We start from the raw sequence: 19,755 nt of genomic DNA, 5'->3' as shown, positions 1-19,755 counted from the left end.
GAGCTGAAAACAATAAGGTCAAACAGGAGAGGAGCTTCAAGTCATTTGGCTGCAGATGAGAAAAGCAGCTGTTGAACCCGCAGAGGAGCAGATGTCAACGAACGTGACGCGAAGAGCGAAAACGGGCTCTGAGCAAAGATGTCGCCAGAGATGTTAAAGTGCTGAAGAGCTTTGTTGTTGTTGTAGCATCTTTCAGTTTTATTGTCATTCAAGGATGCCTGCCTGTCTGTCTGTCTGTCTGTCTGTCTGTCTGTCTGTCTGCCTGCCTGCCTGCCTGCCTGCCTGCCTGTCCATCTGTCCGTCTGTCCGTCCATCCGTCCACCACTTTGGTCCAAACTGAAATAACTCTGAAACAACTGTCCGGTGGATTTTTCATGGACATTCATGTTTCAGCTGTGCTCACTAGATGCTAACATGTTAAACTAAGATGATGAAAATAACAGTCAACATGCTAACCTGCTAAACATTAGCAGGTTAGCATGTTAGCAGTTAGCACTGAGCTGCTAATGTGGCTGCAGACCTCTACTCGTTTCTTCTGATAAGTCAAATGAGCTGCCTTATTTTACCAACACGTATTTTTTGAGGCTCTGATGTTTATTTCACAGCAGAGTAAATGAAAAATAAGCAGCCAGCAGGTGCTGATGATCACATTAACGACGCCTTACTTCTATTCAAGTGTCTCAGTAAGTCATGACAGTGTGACAGAGAGCCAACATGCACCAGGACCCTTTGTTATCTCCACCAGTGCTTTCCCCACAGTGACAAGGACAAAATGTGTTCAGTGAAGAAGGCCTAACGTGGATGAGGTTGTTTGGTGTCTGATAAGCCTGCAGACTGATGGATCTGTCACTCAGAGTAGACTGCCTGCCCTGCACGTCGCGTCTCACCTGTACCTGAAACAACACCAGCACAGAGCCGAGAGTTGTTTCAGTCTGAGCGCACGCGAACATGCCAACAGAGCTTAGCCAATGCTAATGTTAGCATTTTAACGTGCAGGTATTGGACAGAACTCTGTCATGGTTTGGACTTGTTGGTGACAATAATCAAGTCTCTCTCTCTCAAACACACACACACACACACACACACACACACACACACACCTCATGGTAAACTCACTGACTGGTTTTTCCACCAGCTGTTTCTTGTGGTTTTGAAATTAACGACCTTCAAGTGTCAAGAAAACCTGAGCTGAATGAAGAGTAAAGAGGTGATGATGCTGCCGTCATGCTCTCAGCAGCCCGACCCTCAAATCTTCAGATACACAATCCCAAACCCTCCCTAACAAAAGCGCCTGTACGGGAGATGCTGCAGCTCCATCCTGATGGCCTGACGGGCCTGTGTAATGTAGAAATGAGCTCACAATGGAATCAATTTTACCCTGAAAGCGTCTGATAGAAGCCGGGTCTTGGGGGAGAGAGTGAGGACGGCCTCTCAGCTCGCTGTGGATGGCGTGATGATGATAATGGCAGCAGGGTCTTAAATGTTTTTATCTCCATCCAGGCCTGAAGCCTCTGAGAGCAGCCTGAACTCACACGGCTCCTCTTTCTTCACAGATAAAACTTCAACTCTGTGACATTTCTGGAGTTTGATGTAGTGTCTTTACAGTGAGGGTCCGGCTTTATTCTACAGGTCTGTCATTTCTGAATAATTTATTCTGAAGTTTCCTGGAAGGATTTAATTTAATTTTCAGGATAATTTAGAGGAATGTTTTGTTTGAAGACTGCTCCATTCAAACCCAAGAACATATGATTTCTAATCATTCAATCATTTCATGATTAATCGACGTCACAGAGCCCAAAGTCACGTCTTCAGGCCAAAACCCAAATAATCTTCATTTACCATCATAAAGACAAAGAAAAGCAGCAAATCTTTATATTTAAAAATCTGGAACCAGCAGCTGTTTGGCAGGTTCACATCTGTGGTTTTGCTTGAAATGGCTCAATAACTATTGAATGTGTTGCCATTAAAGTTCTTCCACACATTCACGTCCTCCTCAGGATGAACTCTAATGACTTTGATGAGCCTCTAAACTTTTCATCAGATCTAAATTTCCAACACTTTGTTTTATGACCAAAACCTGCAAAACTGATGGCTTTCCATCAGCCGCAGGTGCAGCTGCTCTGTGTTCAGTGCTAATTAACAGTTGTTAGCATGCTAACGCTAAACTCAGATGTTGAACGGGGTGAGTATTACACCTGCAGCATGTTAGCATGCTGACATTAGCGTTTAGCTCAGAGCACACCTCAGAGCCTCCAGTTTGGCTGTAATCTCACACCGAGTAAGAAGTCATATTCTGACATTCTGACATATTCTGGTTTCCACACAACTTCTCCGAAAAGGTCCAAGTGCCAGCGGTGATGTCAGCACTGAGGAGAGGATGGTGAGTTTGAGTGGATGGCAGGAGGACACACGATGACAAACTCATTCTGCTGTCTTCCTCTCAGTCTTTAACAAACAAAGCTTTCATTTGTCAAACACACGAAATCACATCACAGGCGACAGAAACACGAGGTTTAACTACCTGCTCAGGTGGAAGGTCAGACGAGAGATGCCATCAGTCTGTCTTGGAAATAGTTTTACGTTTTTCCTCTTTTTGCTGAGGTAATCTTTAAACTCTGCAGCTGCAGTTCTCCTTCAAAACGCTCTCAGTCCACTTTTTAAACTACAGAGGTCAGACCGAACTGCCGTGATTATTTCCAGCTGGGACTCCTGTTTTCTTCCCCCCTCGAGAGCTGCTCCATCTTTTCAGAACCAAAGAGCCAATTAAAGTTGAGGAGCTTACAGTGCGAGGTTTGTTCCTCTGCAGCCTCCACTGTACTTCACTTCCATCAGAGACACGGAGTTGGTCTTCAGGAGCACGGCTCTGGTTTGTCTCTCCCGGGGACGACGCTGCAGGAGCAGCACCACAAGCTCCCGGTGTGTTTTCAGCGAGGACGAAGCAGAACGACCAATCGTAACACTCGAGGACACGAATAAAAACATAACAAAGAAGAAAACCGTCGGATCGAACTCTGTTGTTTTCATGTGAAAATCTTTGCTGTCAAACTGTCAAAGCTGCTGTTAGACCTGTTCATATTAATAATGGTCTCCTCCTGTGGCTTCAGCTGTCCAGATAACATCTGCTCCACAAACACAAAGCCTGCTCTCAGATCAGTCTTTTTCAAGACGCGATTGTAAAAGTTGCAGAGGCACAACAACAACGAAAAACTGGAATTAAAGTGGCAGATTTATTACAGCTGGAGGTGAAGAGTTTGAAAGACATTTACCAGGGAAGGTCTGATGAAGGATGGCATCCAGTTGCATTATGGGAAATGTAGGATCCAGTGTTTTTGGAGGTCAGACATGTCAGTCTGAGTAGTTTTTGCACCTTTTATCCTCCCATTGCTCCTTCTTCCCTCTCTCCTCTTCTTCCACTCTGTCCTCCTCCTCTTCCTCACCTTACCGGCCCTCCTTCTCGGAGAACCCATCGCTCCCACGCTCAGATCCCTTCACCGGCTTCGGATTAAATGCAGGATTGATTTCAAAAGGTCGCTCGCCGTCCAGGAATCATTTAGTGGTGGAGCTCTTGAATACGTCTGCGACCTGCTCTCAGATCAGCAGACACTGCTGTCCGAGCTGATCACAGGTGACTCTGTGAAGGTGCGTTCAGTGCTGTGCGCCCACTCTCTGGAACAACCTGCCTGATGATGTCAGATGAACCACAGCTCTTTAACAGCTTTAAGACCGTCGCCGCTGTCAGGCCGATGGCCCCCCGCTGCCTGTGTGGGTGTTTTCATGTTGGTGGGCGGGGGATGAATAATTTTCTTTCTTTATGTGTGTTTGAATATGTATTTATGTTCTTTTTTATTTGGTTCATCATACGTGTGAAGCGCATGAAACCAAACGAATAAATTTGACTTCTTCGTCTTTCTCACCATCAACTTGCTTCTTCCACTTCCTCGTCTTCCTCTTCAGCTGCCCTGAAGCCTGACAAGACCGAGTAAAGCCGATCGAAACAATATGTCTTAGTAAACTCAGCTGAAAGCCTGTTTCTTTATTCTTTTCCTTCGTTTTTTGAGAAAAATTAGTTTTCAGACTCGGAGTATTTGATCTGTTTTGCAGTTAGTGCTGCATGAAGGGATCCTACTCAGTGTCAATAGTAAGATGTTAGTGATAATTTGACAGCATTAATAAGCCCCCCCCCCCCCCCCCGACCTTTGTTTCAGTGACTGCAGATGAAAGTTTAATGATCCCTGCGGTGACACGTCACAGCAGCCGAGTGAAGATAAGAACAAGACAAACAGTGACGATAATTAAAACATTAAAGCTGAGTCACAACGAAGCGCACAGAGGAAATGACATCAGACGAACAGGAGCGAGGGTGAAGCGTGTTCATTAACAGACGTGTTAACGTGTTCGCACTGCTGAACACACAGCGGAGCTCCACGTCAAGCATCAGCGCTCAGGACAGGAAGCGTGTTTTTAGCATCGTAGGCCGAACGGCTGTAGGAGTGACCTTCGTCCAGAATTTGAACTAAAATATCTGCAGTGGATTTCCCTTCATGGTGCCCACAGGATGAATCCTCATCGCTTCGGTGATCCCGTGACTTTTCAAACAACACCACCACCACCAGGGGTTTGACGTGTCACTGCTGGATGCACAGCAACAAAGTATGACTGTGTGATCGACTGATCTGACCAATGACGGCTCAGAAACCCTTTGAACTCATGCTGGTTTAAGTCTCTGTCTCTCTCTCTCTCTCTCTCTCTGTGTCTCTCTGTCTCTCTCTCTCTCTGTCTCTCTCTCTCTCTATCGCTCTCTCTCTCTCTCTCTCTCTCTCTCTCTCTCTCTCTCTCTCTCTCTCTCTCTCTCTCTCTCAGGTGGTGTTTGTATCGCTCAGTCTCTGAAGATTCCTCGGGAGCCGAGACCCGGCGAGTTCAACAAGATCGTCCTGCGTCTGTTGGAGACGCCCAACGCCCGCGCTGTCATCATGTTCGCAAACGAGGACGACATCCGGTAAAAAAAAAAAAAAAAATGCACATGTAGACTTGTCCTCCTCTAGCGCCACCATCAGGTTTGTGGTTTTGAGCAAAACGTCTGAACTGCTGGATTTCCATGAAATTTGGAACTTACATTTTTGTCCCCTTCAGCCAGCTGCTCTCATTGTTTCGTGCTAATTTGCAAATTTTAGCATGCTAACATGCTACACTAACATGGTGAACATGGTAAATATTATATCTGCTTAGCATCAGCATGTTAGCATTGTCATTGTGAGCAGGCTAATGTTAGCATTTAGCTCAAACACATCTGTTCAGACATGCAGCTCCACGAAGTCACGAGCAGGACTTTTGTTCACTTTTTGGGGAAAAAAAGACTGAAAATAATCTGTCGATCGTCTTCTGAAGGTCACTGAGTACAAGCCATGAGCATCCAAATATAACACTGGGCTCACACACACACACACACACACACACACGCACACTCACTGACTGTGAGACTTCAGTATAAACACACACACATTCTGTATCTGTACGTTCTCCATGTATTTAATCAGTACATCCACCAACTGTTGAGTGCAGATTAAGATAACAAGCTTCCAATTATCTCAGTGAACTGAGAGCATCACACACACACACACACACACACACACACACTCGATATCAGTGTAACAGCTGACGTTAGTCTGCAGCTCTGATTCACACACACAGAGGGAACTGGCTCATCCTGAGACCTCACAGACAGCAGAGGACGAGGACGTAAAGGACCAGACGGATCATCTCTCCTGTTTGAACTCGCACGATGAAAACTAATATTCATGTGCAGGAAACACACAGTGGATTTGTGTTGTTGGTGAAGTGTCTCAGCTGATCGATGGCTGTTACTGTTCGACTTTTCAAATCCAAAAACAGCAAAGAGGTGGAGCGTGGGTGGAGCTGAGGCTGGCTGAATGGAGACGGTGAACATGCTAAACATGACACCTGCTAGCATGTTAGCATCCTGACATTAGCATTAGCTCAAACCATATCCATGTAGTTTACATTCAGGAGGACGTGACAATCCTCTGCTCTTTCTCATTGGCTGTCTCGGCTGTGTCACCTGTGACCCTGACAGGCGGATCTTGGATGCGGCGAAACACAACAACCTGACGGGTCACTTCCTGTGGGTGGGCTCTGACAGCTGGGGCTCCAAGATCTCTCCGGTGGTGCAGCAGGAGCGGGTGGCCGAGGGCGCCGTCACCATCCTCCCCAAGAGGGCGTCCGTGGACGGTGAGTCAAGAAACAGCTCAGAGCAGCACGTCGTGTGAGGACATTTTGAAGGAGACGACGGTGATGATGATGATGATGATGATGAAGATGAAGATGAAGAGTTCCCTTCTTTCCACAGCGTTTGACCGTTACTTCAAGAGCCGCTCCCTCTCCAACAACCGCAGGAACGTCTGGTTCGCCGAGTTCTGGGAGGAGAACTTCGGCTGCAAGTTGGGGATGCACGGCAAGAGACCCGGGAGCCCCAAGAAATGCACAGGTAAGAACCACAGGTGGAAACAGCGAGGTCAAAGGTCAACACAGATGTTATTATATCAGGGAAGGAACTAGTTTTGTTACACAGCAGCACAAACTTCTCTAACTCCTCCTCCTGCCCTCTTCACCTCATCATGTCCTTCTCTATCTCCTTCTCTACCTTCAATAACTCCTTGTTCCCTCCTCTGTGTCCTTCTGTCTTTCTCCCTTCTCCACCTCCTCCCTTCCTCTTCTGACTCCTTCTTTCCTTGACTACATCTTCCTTTCATTCTGCTTCCTTCCTCTGCCTCCTCCTTTCCTTCTCTGACTCCTCTGAGGCTGATTTGTGATCTTGGGTGACGAAATAAAACTGACTTCACTCAGAAAGTCATTTATTTTCCTTCTAATCATTTTTTCAGACGCCTCAAAAACTCTCCGTGGCATCCAGACACACACACACACACACACAAACACACACACACACACACACACACACACACAAACACACACACACACACACACACACACACACACACACACACAAACACACACCCCTCTAATCTCCCCGAAGCAAAAGCCAAAATCATATCATGAAGATCAAATGTGTTCCTCTGCTTTCATTCTGCTCTCAAAAGCCTCGAACTACAGGACCACGATGAGGTTAAATCCTCCGTTCATGACTCAGCTGTTCTGAGGAGGCTGAGAGCGATTTTAGGGGCAGAGACAGAAAGAAAACTCTGCTGTAGGTGCAGCGTGTGGAGCTTCTGCTCTTCATCATATGTATGTGTAGTTAGTACAGCTGGCTGAACTCGCCAGTCACCGTTAATCAGTGAAGACGCCGCACTGTTTCAAATCGCCGTTTTGATATGAAAGAGTTTTAATATTGAGCCTTTCCTCAAACGAGACATGAAGATGGCGTCTTCTTGACTTCTAGATCATTTACTCCATTTGTTTCCACATATTTTCCTGAAGCAGAATGGGATGGTGTGAGTGAAAATCCACAGAAGCTGAAACGCCGTTGCTGTGTGAGTTCATCTCGGCGGTCCAGGATCTTCTCCATGTTGGAGGGTTAACGGGTCTGTTGTCTCTTTGGAGCGCTCCGACACTCAACCTCTCCTCCATTTGTATTCATGAGATGGATTCCTGACCGGCGCCGAGTGCCAATTAACACGCTGGATAATCATTTCGTGGCCTGAGCTCTCGACCTCGCGACTCTGAGCATCTCTGACATCCTCTGCCGGTGATTAATCCAGCATTTGCTCAATCCCGCTGAGTGTAAGAGTGAATATGAAGAAAGAGTTTGTAGTTTAACTCGCAGCTCCCACCTGACACTGATGAATGATCTTGTAGTGACTACAGTCGGCTGGAAGAGAAGAGGGCAGCGCTTTCTTGAACTTTCTGCCAGACCGTTTGGGATTTATGATTTTCTTGGGTACAAAGATCTATTGAATTTCCAAGGAAGCCTGAAAGCAAAGCGTCACCTTTTCTCACTCGCATCTACGAAGCTGGCAGAACAGAAATGAAACAAGAATTTGGAGGAAAAAAGAAGAACAACAATAGGATTTAATTCAAAGTGATGCAAAACGAAAAGTACACATTCGATAAAAGCTCTCCAAATGAGCAGAAGTGCTGTTGTTGTGCCCATTTTGCCCAGCTGGAGCTGAATTATGCCAAAACAAACCAGTTCCACAACGGCCAGGCAGTCTGAGAAATACATCTGATTCTTTATTTGTTATTCAGATCCCCATTAGCTTCCACAAGTGGTTGCAAGTCTACCTGGGGTGCGTTCAAAGCAACAACAATAAAAAAAACAAAAATCGTAGTCCCATCGTGTCAACAGAAACGTACAATACAAGCCAAATACAAAGTCTGAGAACGAGCAAACAGACTTTACACATGAAACTGCAAACAGTCACAACCTGCAGTGGAAACTGAAAGTCACACAACCTCAAACTAAAAACCAACAAAATGATTCAAAAACAACATCTCAAATAACAATGCTGCTTCAGTGGCATCAGAATTATAAACATTAACTCGCTTTCTTTAGCTGTGGGGCTGTGAAGGGACCGGCTCACCTCTGTGGTCCACCTCAGCATGAGCCGGCCCTTAAGCCGAGGGTGAAGCCCCTTATGAACAGGGTCCGGCGACGCTGCAGAGGTGCTGCAGGCCAGTCTGGCAAAAAACGCCGAAGCAGGCTCAGTATTAGTCAAAACGTTGCTGAAGTGAATCAGGGACATGTCAGTGCACATTCATAGGAAATCAGTTTGCGGCCTGAGCAAAGTGTTTCTGCTGTTCACCTCGTGATCGTCAGGGCTTAAAGATGTAGTACTTGCCTGCAAAGTTGTAAAATCCGGTGTTAGATTGTTAGAAAGGTCTATTTTAGCATTTGTTAAGCTTCAGAGTTCTGAATGTGTTCCTCAAACTGGACCTCCTGGACCTCATGTCATGTCTCGCTGGTCTTAACGGACTATTTAAAGTGGACCGTTGAATAGAATGAACGTTACTTTGAACTTTACATAAAAAGTGGCTCATCAGAGACAACACAGGGTCCAGGGCTGTGTAGAGGTGAAACCAGTCATAGCAAAATCAGAGGATACATGCAGCTCTGGATGAGTCCTTGGTTCACCAAACATCTGGGCTTTTTAAGAGATTTAGATTTCAGAAAAATGAAAGTTTAACTCTGGAACTCGAATGCAACAAGAACACCTGGAGCTCAGGGGAACAGTGACCCGTCAGTTCGACTGATTCTGGTGGTTTCTGCAGTTGAACAAAAAGTGACTTTCTCTGCTTGTTTGAAGTCACTGTGGATTCAGACCTGAACTGAAAGCAGATGTAAATGAGAAGCTGTTTGATCTGAATGAATCCAGTCCAGCTCTCGTCTGCTGAGTCCCTCTGTGCTGACTCAGAACCCCTGCAGAGGGTTTAATCCTCCCTGATTCGGGAGGACTTTCTCTGGAGAACAGGGGGCCACTGAGGGCCACATCCTTTACAAACATGTCCGACACACGAAACAGGATTTGCGGGAGGTTTTGGGTAAACACAGATGAGTGTGTAGAAAGAGCTGAAACAACAGAACAACAGCGTCAGCGCTCTGAGAATAGCCGCTCCATCCCGACTGCTGATGAAGCTGCGAGTCTTGAGCTCAGTGGACGGCTTCGATTGGTCGGCTGCTGTCAGGACGCATCTCTCAAACAACTGCAGGAAGCTCCAGACTGAGTTTCGGATGGGAGCGATTCCAGGATCAGACCTTCAGGGGGGCTCAGGCTCTGTACATGTGAAATAATACTGTGGACGGGCTGAACACTCACAAACATGTTGAATGCAGCTAGAAAATGTGATTTTCATCAAATCTGATGAAATAAATCAACTGCTAACCCGGTGAATTACAGTAATACGAACACTTGCATGTAACCTGACCAGTATTGGACTTGTCGAGCCAGGAGTGTCTCCTGTTCGACATGGAGAAGGATCATGTCTGTCCTCCTGTGCTTGTGCGTGACTGCATCAGCTGCTAGCTGCTAGCTGTTAGCTGTTAGCTGTTAGCTCTCTGACCAGGACGAGCTTCCCTCCCATCAGCAGCCTCGCTGTCACCATGTTCAGGTCAAGTGCATTTCAGACATTTGTGGTCGACGTCTGTCCATCCTGTCTTCACCTGTCTTCTTTGCTCCACTGTTTGTGTGTGTGGAAAAAAAATCTTGTTATTTTCGGGGTGCTGATATGAAATTCAGGGTGTGTGAACGCCCCTAAAAGGAGTCTAAAATGTCTTAACAGCCTGTGGTTCAGGAGCTGCAGGAGAGTCATCACACCAACAAACAGCTGAGTCAGCAGGTCAGCATCCTCCTGTGTGTGTGTGTGTGTGTGTGTGTGTGTGTGTGTGTGTGTGTGTGTGTGTGTGTGTGTGTGTGTGTGTGTGTGTGTGTGTGCGTGCGAGTGCTGAGACAGATGTTTGTGTCGTCGCAGTGTCTTTCACAGCTGTGAAGATGTGAGCTCAGAATGCTGAAAGGCTGCAGGTGTGTGTGTGTGTGTGTGTGTGTGTGTGTGTGTGTCTGCCTGTGTGTGTGTATCACACTGCGACACTGTAATCTATTTTCATGCATTACATCGCTTTTCATTTACATAAAGATGATAAAGATGCAAATGAAACTGTACATCGGTGTCACCTGACGGAGGCGGAGCTCAAGAAACAAACACAGAAATGTAAGAAGACAAATGAAGTTCATGCTGGTTCGTCGTCTGCACACCTCGATGAAATGAAATGTGTTTGATAAAGAACAGGAAATGAACTTAAAGGAATACTTTGACATTTGGGAAAGAGTCAGATGGACATTGATGCTACGCTCACATGTCTGTCAAACATGATGCTCCAGACATGATGTTCGCTCAGCTGAAAGAAGGGAGACTGAGGTAATCGTCTGGCCTGGTTCTGTCCAGTGATGATAGAATCCACCAAGCGGACTCATGGGGGTTTGTACCGGAGCATTTTTGGCTTCTGCTTTTGTTTGAATTACACAAACAAGATATAACGTGTTAATTAGAGACTTTTCGAGGTGCTGGAAGGCAGATTTTATTTTATTACCTGCTAAGCTAACCGGCTGCTGGCTGTGGACACATGAGAGTGTTCTCCATCCTCCAGCTGCTCATGTCCATGTTTCAGCTCCCCCAGAGGGTCTCAGGCTCTGCCGAGGAGGCGTTTGTGAGCGTCTGTGTCACGTGACCAAAGCCACACCGCCAAATTAAAACGTGTGTTGTTCCAGACGAGGGTTTAAAACTTGATGAGTGACCTTTTTTTCTGGTGCTCAACCAAAGATGGCAGATGAGCGGCTGCTCGCTAACTTTAGCACGTGCACGTCTTTGCTGGATTATATGTCACTTCCAGACGTGGACTCTGATCATCAGACCTTCGTGATGATGATGATGATGATGATGATGTTCAGTGTTGGGGAGGGTCTGGTAGTAATCAAGGAAAATTACAGCGTCTTGCACACAAACACATTTCTGTCTCTGCTGTCAGTCTGAACATTTAGCTCTGACCTGCCGTCTGCACAATCAGATGGAATTAGGAGCTCTGTAGTCCTGTTGATTCGCTTCTGAGACAAAAAGGGAAAAAACAGCCACATTTGTGAACGTGTGGTGTTTTGATTGATGCTAGCAGCTGTATGGACGCTTGGTCTGTCAGGTGACCTGTACTGATGATGTTGACGTGTGGTTCTGAGTGAAATGTCCTGACAGCTGTTGGACCTGTTGGCTCGCACGTCAGTGTTTTTGTGAAACATTCGTCATCATAGGAACAGTTATGATGGACCTGAAACCCCGGACACGTCTGTGAACCCCGAAACGTCTGCCTTCATGTGCCTCCAGCTGCGAGGCTTCCACCCTCCATCAGAGAAGACGCCGCCGCCTCGGGAGCGTCTCACCAGCTGACACGTATTAGCGCGCTCGGTGCGATCCCTCCAGAGGGCAGTCGGGAAAGCCTGCACATTAATGGTAATTAATTAGGATGATTAGATATCCATGAGACGCGGAGGCCTGAGGTCTGAGGGTGACGTTCCATCACCCTCCGCCCGGGGATGATGTTGCCGCTCCGCCACGCCGCCGCCACCTCTGAGCACCTCATTTCCTGCCAGATAGAGTGTGTCGCTTTAAAAAGAAATCCAATACTGCCCCCCCCCCCCACCTCACTCCACCAGCAGCCCCTCGCTCCTCCCGAACGCTGGGATGAGAGTAAATTAGAAAATCAATTTTTCTTCCTCCTTCTCTTCCTTCTGTCACACTTTCACGTCATAATCGCCGCCTCACAACTGAGACTGTCGCTGTGAAACGATAATCCCCAAAATACCCTTGAATCATCCTTAATTTACCCCTTTAAACAGCAAACCCCTTCGTCTGAATCTGGGTTTGGTGGCCAGAGATCCTCTAATTTACACTCTCATTTGAAATATTTGAGAAATCCACTGACGGTTCGTTTAAGGTGTCATTGAGGTTTGGATTTTGCTTCGTGTCAGAGCTCTGAATGAAATAATCAACTCTTCAGGAATTCTTATAGAATTTGATAGATTCACTCAGATTCATCAATGGATTCGTTAAATTAGATTTCTGCGTGCACAATAGGTTTTATTTTATTAACAGATGGCATTATGGGCATTATTGAATCCCTGTCTTAAAGAACGCAGCACCAGTCTGTGTGGATGGAGGCCTTATTTTGATTGAGCCAATCAAATCTTTGATGAGGCCGTGATGTCAGCGTTGAATCGTAGCAGGAGGTCACCCTGAACATCATCCCATGCTGGCTTTCCTGCTGAAGTCTTGCACTCAGGTCTCGTGCACTTATTGAACCAAACCAGCGTTGAGCAGCGTTCAAACAGGTCGACTGCTCACGAGCAGCACGTTGAACAGGATGCAAACGTAGCTGCAGATGTCCCTTTGGTTCAGTTCGACGCCGCCGTCGTCGTCCTCGCTCTTCAGCACCGCTAACGACACGCTGTCGGCTCGTGACGTCGAAGCCGCTGAGCAAGTCCGTTTGTCTGGTTCTCGCTCTGCTGCTGTCGATCAGACGCAGGCGGTGACACGCCCCTCCAGCTGCTGACACGGACAGATCATCTGCATCGGTCTGAGGAGCTCCGTCTCCGTTTCACAGCCGAGCTCCTCTTCCTCTCTGAAGGTCGCGATGTGAAACCTTCGCGCCTCTGCAGCCTCCAACCGATGGATTCCCTGTCAGCCCTCCATCGATTCAGATCTATAATTAGTGTTGTGCTTGTTTTTGCGTGAGCTGCCGGCAGAGAGGCTTGTTTGGATAATGGAGACACGTTTGTCGTTTGAACACCTGATTTAGCGGTTGAGATCCTGATGACAGCGGGCCGCTTTCTGATTGGCTGTAGCTGTGGCGCAGAACAAAGTCCTGACAGCTTATTTATCCTCATGTTTGACCTCAGAGGACTGATCTACATAAAGTCCACTGATCATCTCGGTGACCCCCTGACCTTTCGTCTGACATGAATCACGACAAAACCTCCACCTGACAAGCACTTTGGTCATTGACAGGATGCTCAGCGATCAAACTGCTTCGATCAGATTAAACCTCGGACATCCTGATTAATGTCTGTGTGTATCTGATTATGAATATATAGATGATGATCTGCATGCTGCTTCTTTTAGGCAACACATTTTGATAAATCTGCACCACTGAAACATGTTAGTAAGCTCATATCTGTTCCTTTTCTCTGATTTCTGAGTAGATTTATGGACGTTTGTTCACAGACAATCAGAGTTAATGATGTCTTCTTGTGATTTCTTTGAGCTGCAAGTTGATTGCAGTGCAGTCTTGTATGAAAGGTGCCGTAAAGTCAATTCCTCTGAAATTATTATTATCTTCCAAAAGTTTCCGTCACGTTGGCTCTAAAAACTTAGTCAGGTTTGTTGTTTTCAGACTTTGCAGTTTCTTGAGTCCGAGCAGCAGTTGAAGTACCCAGAAACATCAATACTACCCTAAAATATCCAGTACAAGTATCAGTTAATGTCTGACCATTTATACCGAAAACAGCGAAAATAAGCTAACATAAAAGCTCAAGCTGTCCTGTTGTTTCAGGTACTTTGATAAGATTAAAAATGGTCCATGAAGTCCAGTTTGAGAAACAGAGATCACGGCTTTGACCTCAAAACGCTGCACAGAGGCAGTTTACCTCCCGCTTCATAGACAATATACAGTATAAAATACATTTAAGAAGACGAGAGAATTGATTTCAACACATAAATTAGTTTCTGTAAAATATCTAGGTTTGATTTCCTTTAGCGCCACTTCAGAGCAAACTTTGTTAGCATATTTAGCTGCACTGCTGTCAAGCTGTAAGCTAACTCATCGGGATGCTGTGTGCGGTTGCAGCCAACATTTCGGCCGCTTTAAGGAAAGAAGACGAAACCTCTTCGCGGTCTAACTGCTCCCTCAGCAGCAGGGATGCAGCTGTGCAGGATGTTGAGTTTCTTGAATTCAGGTGAAACCTCGTCTTTCGCTCCGAGGATAATTTCTTTCACCTGGGGACTCCACAAACAGTTTCACCAGAAAACATGAATATTTGAGTCTGTTCTCCTGAATGTCGTGTTTGCTGAGTTAAGAGCCTCATTGTTTCCTCACCTTTCTTCACCACCGCTCCCTCCCGTCGTGCTCCTCTGAGTGGGGATGAAAGCCGGATTTGCATTGGAACACCTCTGTGTGTTGTCTGGTGTGTGTTTTCTCGTCGCGCTGCAGTTGGTTTGGTTCGAAACGTCAGCAGATGAAGAGGTGATGTCGGCAGAGGCCGGGCGTCTCCCCTCTGCTTGAACGCAGCAGGGATCTCTGAGGGAAAAGCTGCTTCCACGTCGGGATGCAGCAGCTGTTTCGCGCTCAGCAGCAGAACTTTTTTTGTGTCAACACTTTGCTTTGAAGAGGAGGAAGAGGCTGTGAGCAGCTCTCTTACCTTTTCAGTGAACAGAGCTGCAGAGCTGTTGGTTTCTGAAAAGGCTGATCTGATCTGAACTTTATCATCAAAAAACCACACGATAGCTGAAGCATCTGCTGTTTGTGCTCAGTCACAATCAGGAGGTCTGACCAGCAGCCGAATCACAGAACCCTGATGGGAAAAGTGACCTGCAATGACTGGGGACTTGGGACTTGTTTCAGGACTTGTTGGCTTTGAGTTATTGGTCTTGACATGAGACTTTTCAGTTGACTTGACTTGGGACTTGTTGGCCTTGAATTTGGTCTTGTTTGTCTTGTTTGGGCCTTGTTTCTGGACTTGTTGGTCTTGACTTGGAGCAGGACTTGTCAGCCTTGACTTTGGTTTGCTGTCTTGACTTGGAGCTTGACTCAGGACTGGTTTTGATTTGGATCTTGTTGGTCATGATTTAGGAATTGTTGGTCTTGACTTGAGACCAGTCTCTGGATTTACTCATCTTGACTTGGAGCTACTGCAGGCGCTCACCTGTCTTGACCTGTCTGGACTTGGAACCTGGTGCTTACAGGTCACGACTTGCTGGCTCTGACTTTGAACTTGAATCACTACGTCATGCAGTTTTTTAATAAGAAAAACCCGAAACGACAAGCAGACGTCACAGTCTGAGTAATAAATGTCACAGAGCAGAGAAATCTCCTGCTGCCGGACGTTTGAGTGACTGCTGAGATGATTTATGTCACTTCTCCTCTCATGTGCTGTGGGTCACTTGTTTCCATGTGACACGCTGTTTGATTGTAAGAAATAGTCTTCGGCTCTGACATGGACGCAGGAGCAACTCATGAATGTTTGAGCAGCTCGGACGTGCCTGTCATGTTTTATGACTCTCAGTCAGAATCTCTGTGGCGAGGAAACGTTATTAATCCTGCTCAGTCTGACACAGACGCTCCTGATCGACGACAGAGCCCATGAAAAAACCATTAGTGTAAACACATTCAGGTGTGTGAGACGCAACAGTTTGGCTGGTTTACCCCTGAACTCATCACCGCTAACCTCTGTAATTAGTTTGCTGTTTATCTAATTTCCAAATCTAATTGAAACAGAAGGACGCCTGCGAGAGAGAAAGAGGGAGAACAGAAACGCGTTTGTCCTGTCGGGAGGGAATTAAACTCGCCCTCTAAGTGACGTGTAATTGAAATGCCAGCGGCCATGATGAAGCTGTCTGTCAAGTGCGATGCCTCACCTCAGTCGCTGTTAGAGTTTCATCATCATCACCGTCATCAGCGGTCATCAGGCTGCGTTAACGAACAGAGACACTCATGGTCCTTAGAGGATGAACTCTAACGATGCCATGACCCCTCCTCTAACACCAGTTGTCCGATAGCAGGACAACTATAGAGCTGAATTTTTATACTTTCTTCTTCTTGGACATTTTTGTCTTCATTCAATAGTGACTTGGAGAGAGATGGAGGTCATCAAAGAGAGGACGCTGCTTTTATGTGGCGTCCACCTTAACCAGGAGGCCAATGGGACCACAGGGTGGACGGTATCGATAGTGTTGATGATATCTCCATGTTCGCACACATGGGAGGTGTGTGAGTTCACCACTGAACCAGCATCCCTTTGGTCCAGTGACAGAAAGTCTTACTCAACATTTGCTCTCCAAGCAGTGTCAAACAATTAAAGCATTAATCGACCTCTGTGGGCTGCACGTAGAATATTTGCATATTGAACGTAAACACGCATACAAACAGAAACATGTGACACCAGCAGCGAGCATCTTCTTAATACTCCGAATGAATTCTGTCTTCAGCTGCAGAAACGTAGAGTCCAGCTCTTCTGCTCATTGAACACACGGCTTCTTAATCATCTCACGCCTCAGTAAACTAAAAGTTCTGGAAGTGCTCCAACCTGATTGGCTGTCACTGATAGGAAGTTATGAACACTGGCATGTTGAGAGGACGGTGTTTGTATTAGGAGACATCCAGACTGAAGTATCTTCAGAGCTGTTGGAGGGATCGCCATGGAGACTCTTAGTCTGCCACCTCCTGATGACGCCTCTGACCAATAACCATGAGTTAGATCAACGTTGGTCCATTTTTATTAAGTCTTTACATCGTTTTATCATCATAAACAGTTGCTGATTTCCACATCCAGCAGTGATGGAGCGACATTAGCGTTCGTTTGGAGTTTTCTGTGTGTCCACGTGATCAATAAAAGTTCAATATTCTCTCTCTTTAGCTTTGTTTTTGGGCTCCACCAACCCCCCGTGGGAAGTATCTGACTCTTTCGCTGCTCATTGGTCCACGATGTTCACCAGCTGATCTCTGACTGAGCAGGTAGTGAACAGTGGTGTTTCTCAGCTTTTTCTCTGCCTGTTGCAGCCGAGAAGCGACGCTCAGAGAGGACTGAGCGAGAACCAGAACCGGACAGACAAACAATGAGCTGAAACTCGCTGCAAAGCTCAGTCAGGCCGAGGGAAGCTGCAGACTCAGGTGATAATTAAAGTCAGATAACGTTGCTTTAATCAGTGTTAGATGATCAAGCTGCTCCAAGAACGAGATTTAGATCTACATCTAGTTTTTGCCTTGATGCCTGTTTGTGAACTGGACTGTTCTCCAGCTCGGAGAAGCTTCTTCCTCAGACGTCGGACTCGGCCTGGGAGCCGCTGAGCTTCTCGTAGGTTCGAAGCGCTGCGTTCAGGCTCCATTTGAATTTCCACCACCCGACATTTGTTTTCTTTAAATATTGAGGAGACACTCATCATCTGCAGCAGCAGCGATCATCTGCCGCTCCGCCGTACATCTCCTCTCTGCCTCGGCTGTTTGACATCTCCGGCTCTCCGCCCGCCGTCTGAGGCTCGTTCATTACCGCCGTGCAGACGTGTAATCAGTCTTTACTGCCGGAGCAAATGTCTCCCCTCGGACAGATCCCCCACTGCCCGCCTGCTATTAAAATTAAATTGGATTTCATTTCTAAGCTCCTATTAATTCAGAGAAGTCTTGTCTGTTGATGGAGGGTCCAGTCTGGCAGTTAGTTTCCTCCTCCTCCTCCTCCTCCTCCTCCCTGCTCTCCGGCCGGCGGCGTGAGCGCAGAGCGCCGCCGCTCTAATAATGGTAATTACTCAGTGAAAATTTTTGGAAGGACTTTACAGAGTTTTCAAATAAAAGATGACGATGTCTTCTCCACGATGTTATTTAATCACATCTAATGAGATGGAGCCAAGTGTAATTTTTTTTCGTGTTAATGGGTTAGTTATAGGAAATGTGTTTCATTTTACAATCCCATAATCCTTTGTGAGTTACTTTCTGCCTGGCGGCAAGGACAAACTCTGAGGCCTTTGGTCTGAAAAAGCCAGAAATGAAGTGAAGTTCGTTAACTGTTCTTCCCTTTATCCTCTGAACGTGATGTTTTCTGGAGATGATGACGTCCATCAATTAGTCCGTCCATCACTTTAATGTCAACACTGTTCACATTGTTATGAAATCCAGTCAGATCTCATGTCTGCGATCCCCCGAGGATGAATCCTACAGAGGAACGTTTTCAGGTGCTTCAAAAGAAGAAGACAAGAAGTCATCTTTCAACTGTGACTTTTGTTTTTTAGTTCCACGATTGAGATCCACATACTGAGAAAACTGGAATTACAATAAGAGATGTCACATTTCCAATATCACTTCTTCATAAATATGGAAAACCCACGTTTAATTACAAGGTTTGTGTCTCATAATTATGACTTCAGTATCAAAAAATCATGAGAAAATTAGCTCATCATTTCAGGTCTGTATATCATAATGATTATGAGAGAAGTGTCCTTTAAGTACCTTGAAATGATTAAAGTATTATCTCATTTTTCTTATTATCTGTAAAATCTGTGACAACACATGACCTTCATCAGCAGGTGGAGTCTTCTCACCATGAGGTCCACGTCGACCGTGTCTCACGCTGGAGGTCAGAGGCTGACTGAGCGTTCAGTCTCAGCCCACGGTGTGTTGTCACGTGTTTGGTCACCTGACACTGTTTCTGTTCCAGGGTTGGAGAAAGTTGGCCGGGACTCGACCTACGAGCAGGAGGGGAAGGTTCAGTTCGTGATGGACGCCGTGTACGCCATGGCCCACGCTCTGCACCACATGCACCGCGAGCTCTGCGCCGGGTACCCCGGCCTGTGCCCCCGCATGGCCAACATCGACGGCAAGGAGCTGCTGGCCCACATCCGCGCCGTCAGCTTCAACGGTAAGAGCTGCCGCCGGGTGATTCTCAGCATCTTCATCACCATCGTCATCAGTTGCAGTGTGTTTGAGCTTGTTAACGTTTATTTTAATGTGGCTTTCAGGGATTATAGGAATTAAACTGTTCCTTTCACAACACATGCACACAAGCAAAAGCAAGAACACTGAGCATAAGTCAAATTTATTCTCATCAACTGTCTGAGGAACATCTGCTAAAAATGAATCAGTGATAACAATGAGGTCCGATTCAAAGGCGAAATCAGCGGAGGAGCCACAAACCTCATATTGTCAGGTGAGGCGTTCTGTTCATTGTTCAGCAGCAGGACAAAGGTTTGCGAATCGAGCATCTATCATGGAAATGAGATCAGGGCAGAGCAGCTCCACGCGTGGACTCTTTCTTCACCTGTGCTGGACCTGTGTGGAGGCCATGAATCCCTGAATTCTCATGAGGCGTCAAGAACGTCAGAACGTCAAACAAAAAGGGAGAACTACCAAACCAAGACGAGGCGATTGGCTGCAGTTTCTCTGATGTGTGATGGTGAAACAGGAAGTGAAAAATGTTGGAAAAGAGAAGACAAAGGCAGAAAGAGGACGTGAAGAAGAAGATACAAACCGCCTCGTCCTTCATCATC

At 46.4% G+C, this 19,755-nt stretch overlaps 1 protein-coding gene across 1 annotated transcript in view; it reads left to right on the top strand.

Moving 5' to 3' along the window:
• The window catches only part of grm8b (glutamate receptor, metabotropic 8b), a 103,298-nt gene that overhangs the window by 57,686 nt on the left and 25,857 nt on the right, over nucleotides 1-19,755 (top strand). The window contains exons 4-7 of the mRNA XM_076732851.1: nucleotides 4,861-4,996; nucleotides 6,092-6,246; nucleotides 6,365-6,502; nucleotides 18,927-19,127. Coding sequence (XP_076588966.1) covers nucleotides 4,861-4,996; nucleotides 6,092-6,246; nucleotides 6,365-6,502; nucleotides 18,927-19,127 — 630 coding nt within the window. The remainder of the gene's footprint in view (nucleotides 1-4,860; nucleotides 4,997-6,091; nucleotides 6,247-6,364; nucleotides 6,503-18,926; nucleotides 19,128-19,755) is intronic.

This window comes from Chaetodon auriga, chromosome 6, assembly GCF_051107435.1.
Source record: "Chaetodon auriga isolate fChaAug3 chromosome 6, fChaAug3.hap1, whole genome shotgun sequence".
NCBI classification, from domain to species: Eukaryota; Metazoa; Chordata; class Actinopteri; order Chaetodontiformes; family Chaetodontidae; genus Chaetodon; species Chaetodon auriga.
Note: the sequence above shows the minus strand (reverse complement) of the source record. Positions and strands in the feature narration are given on the sequence as shown.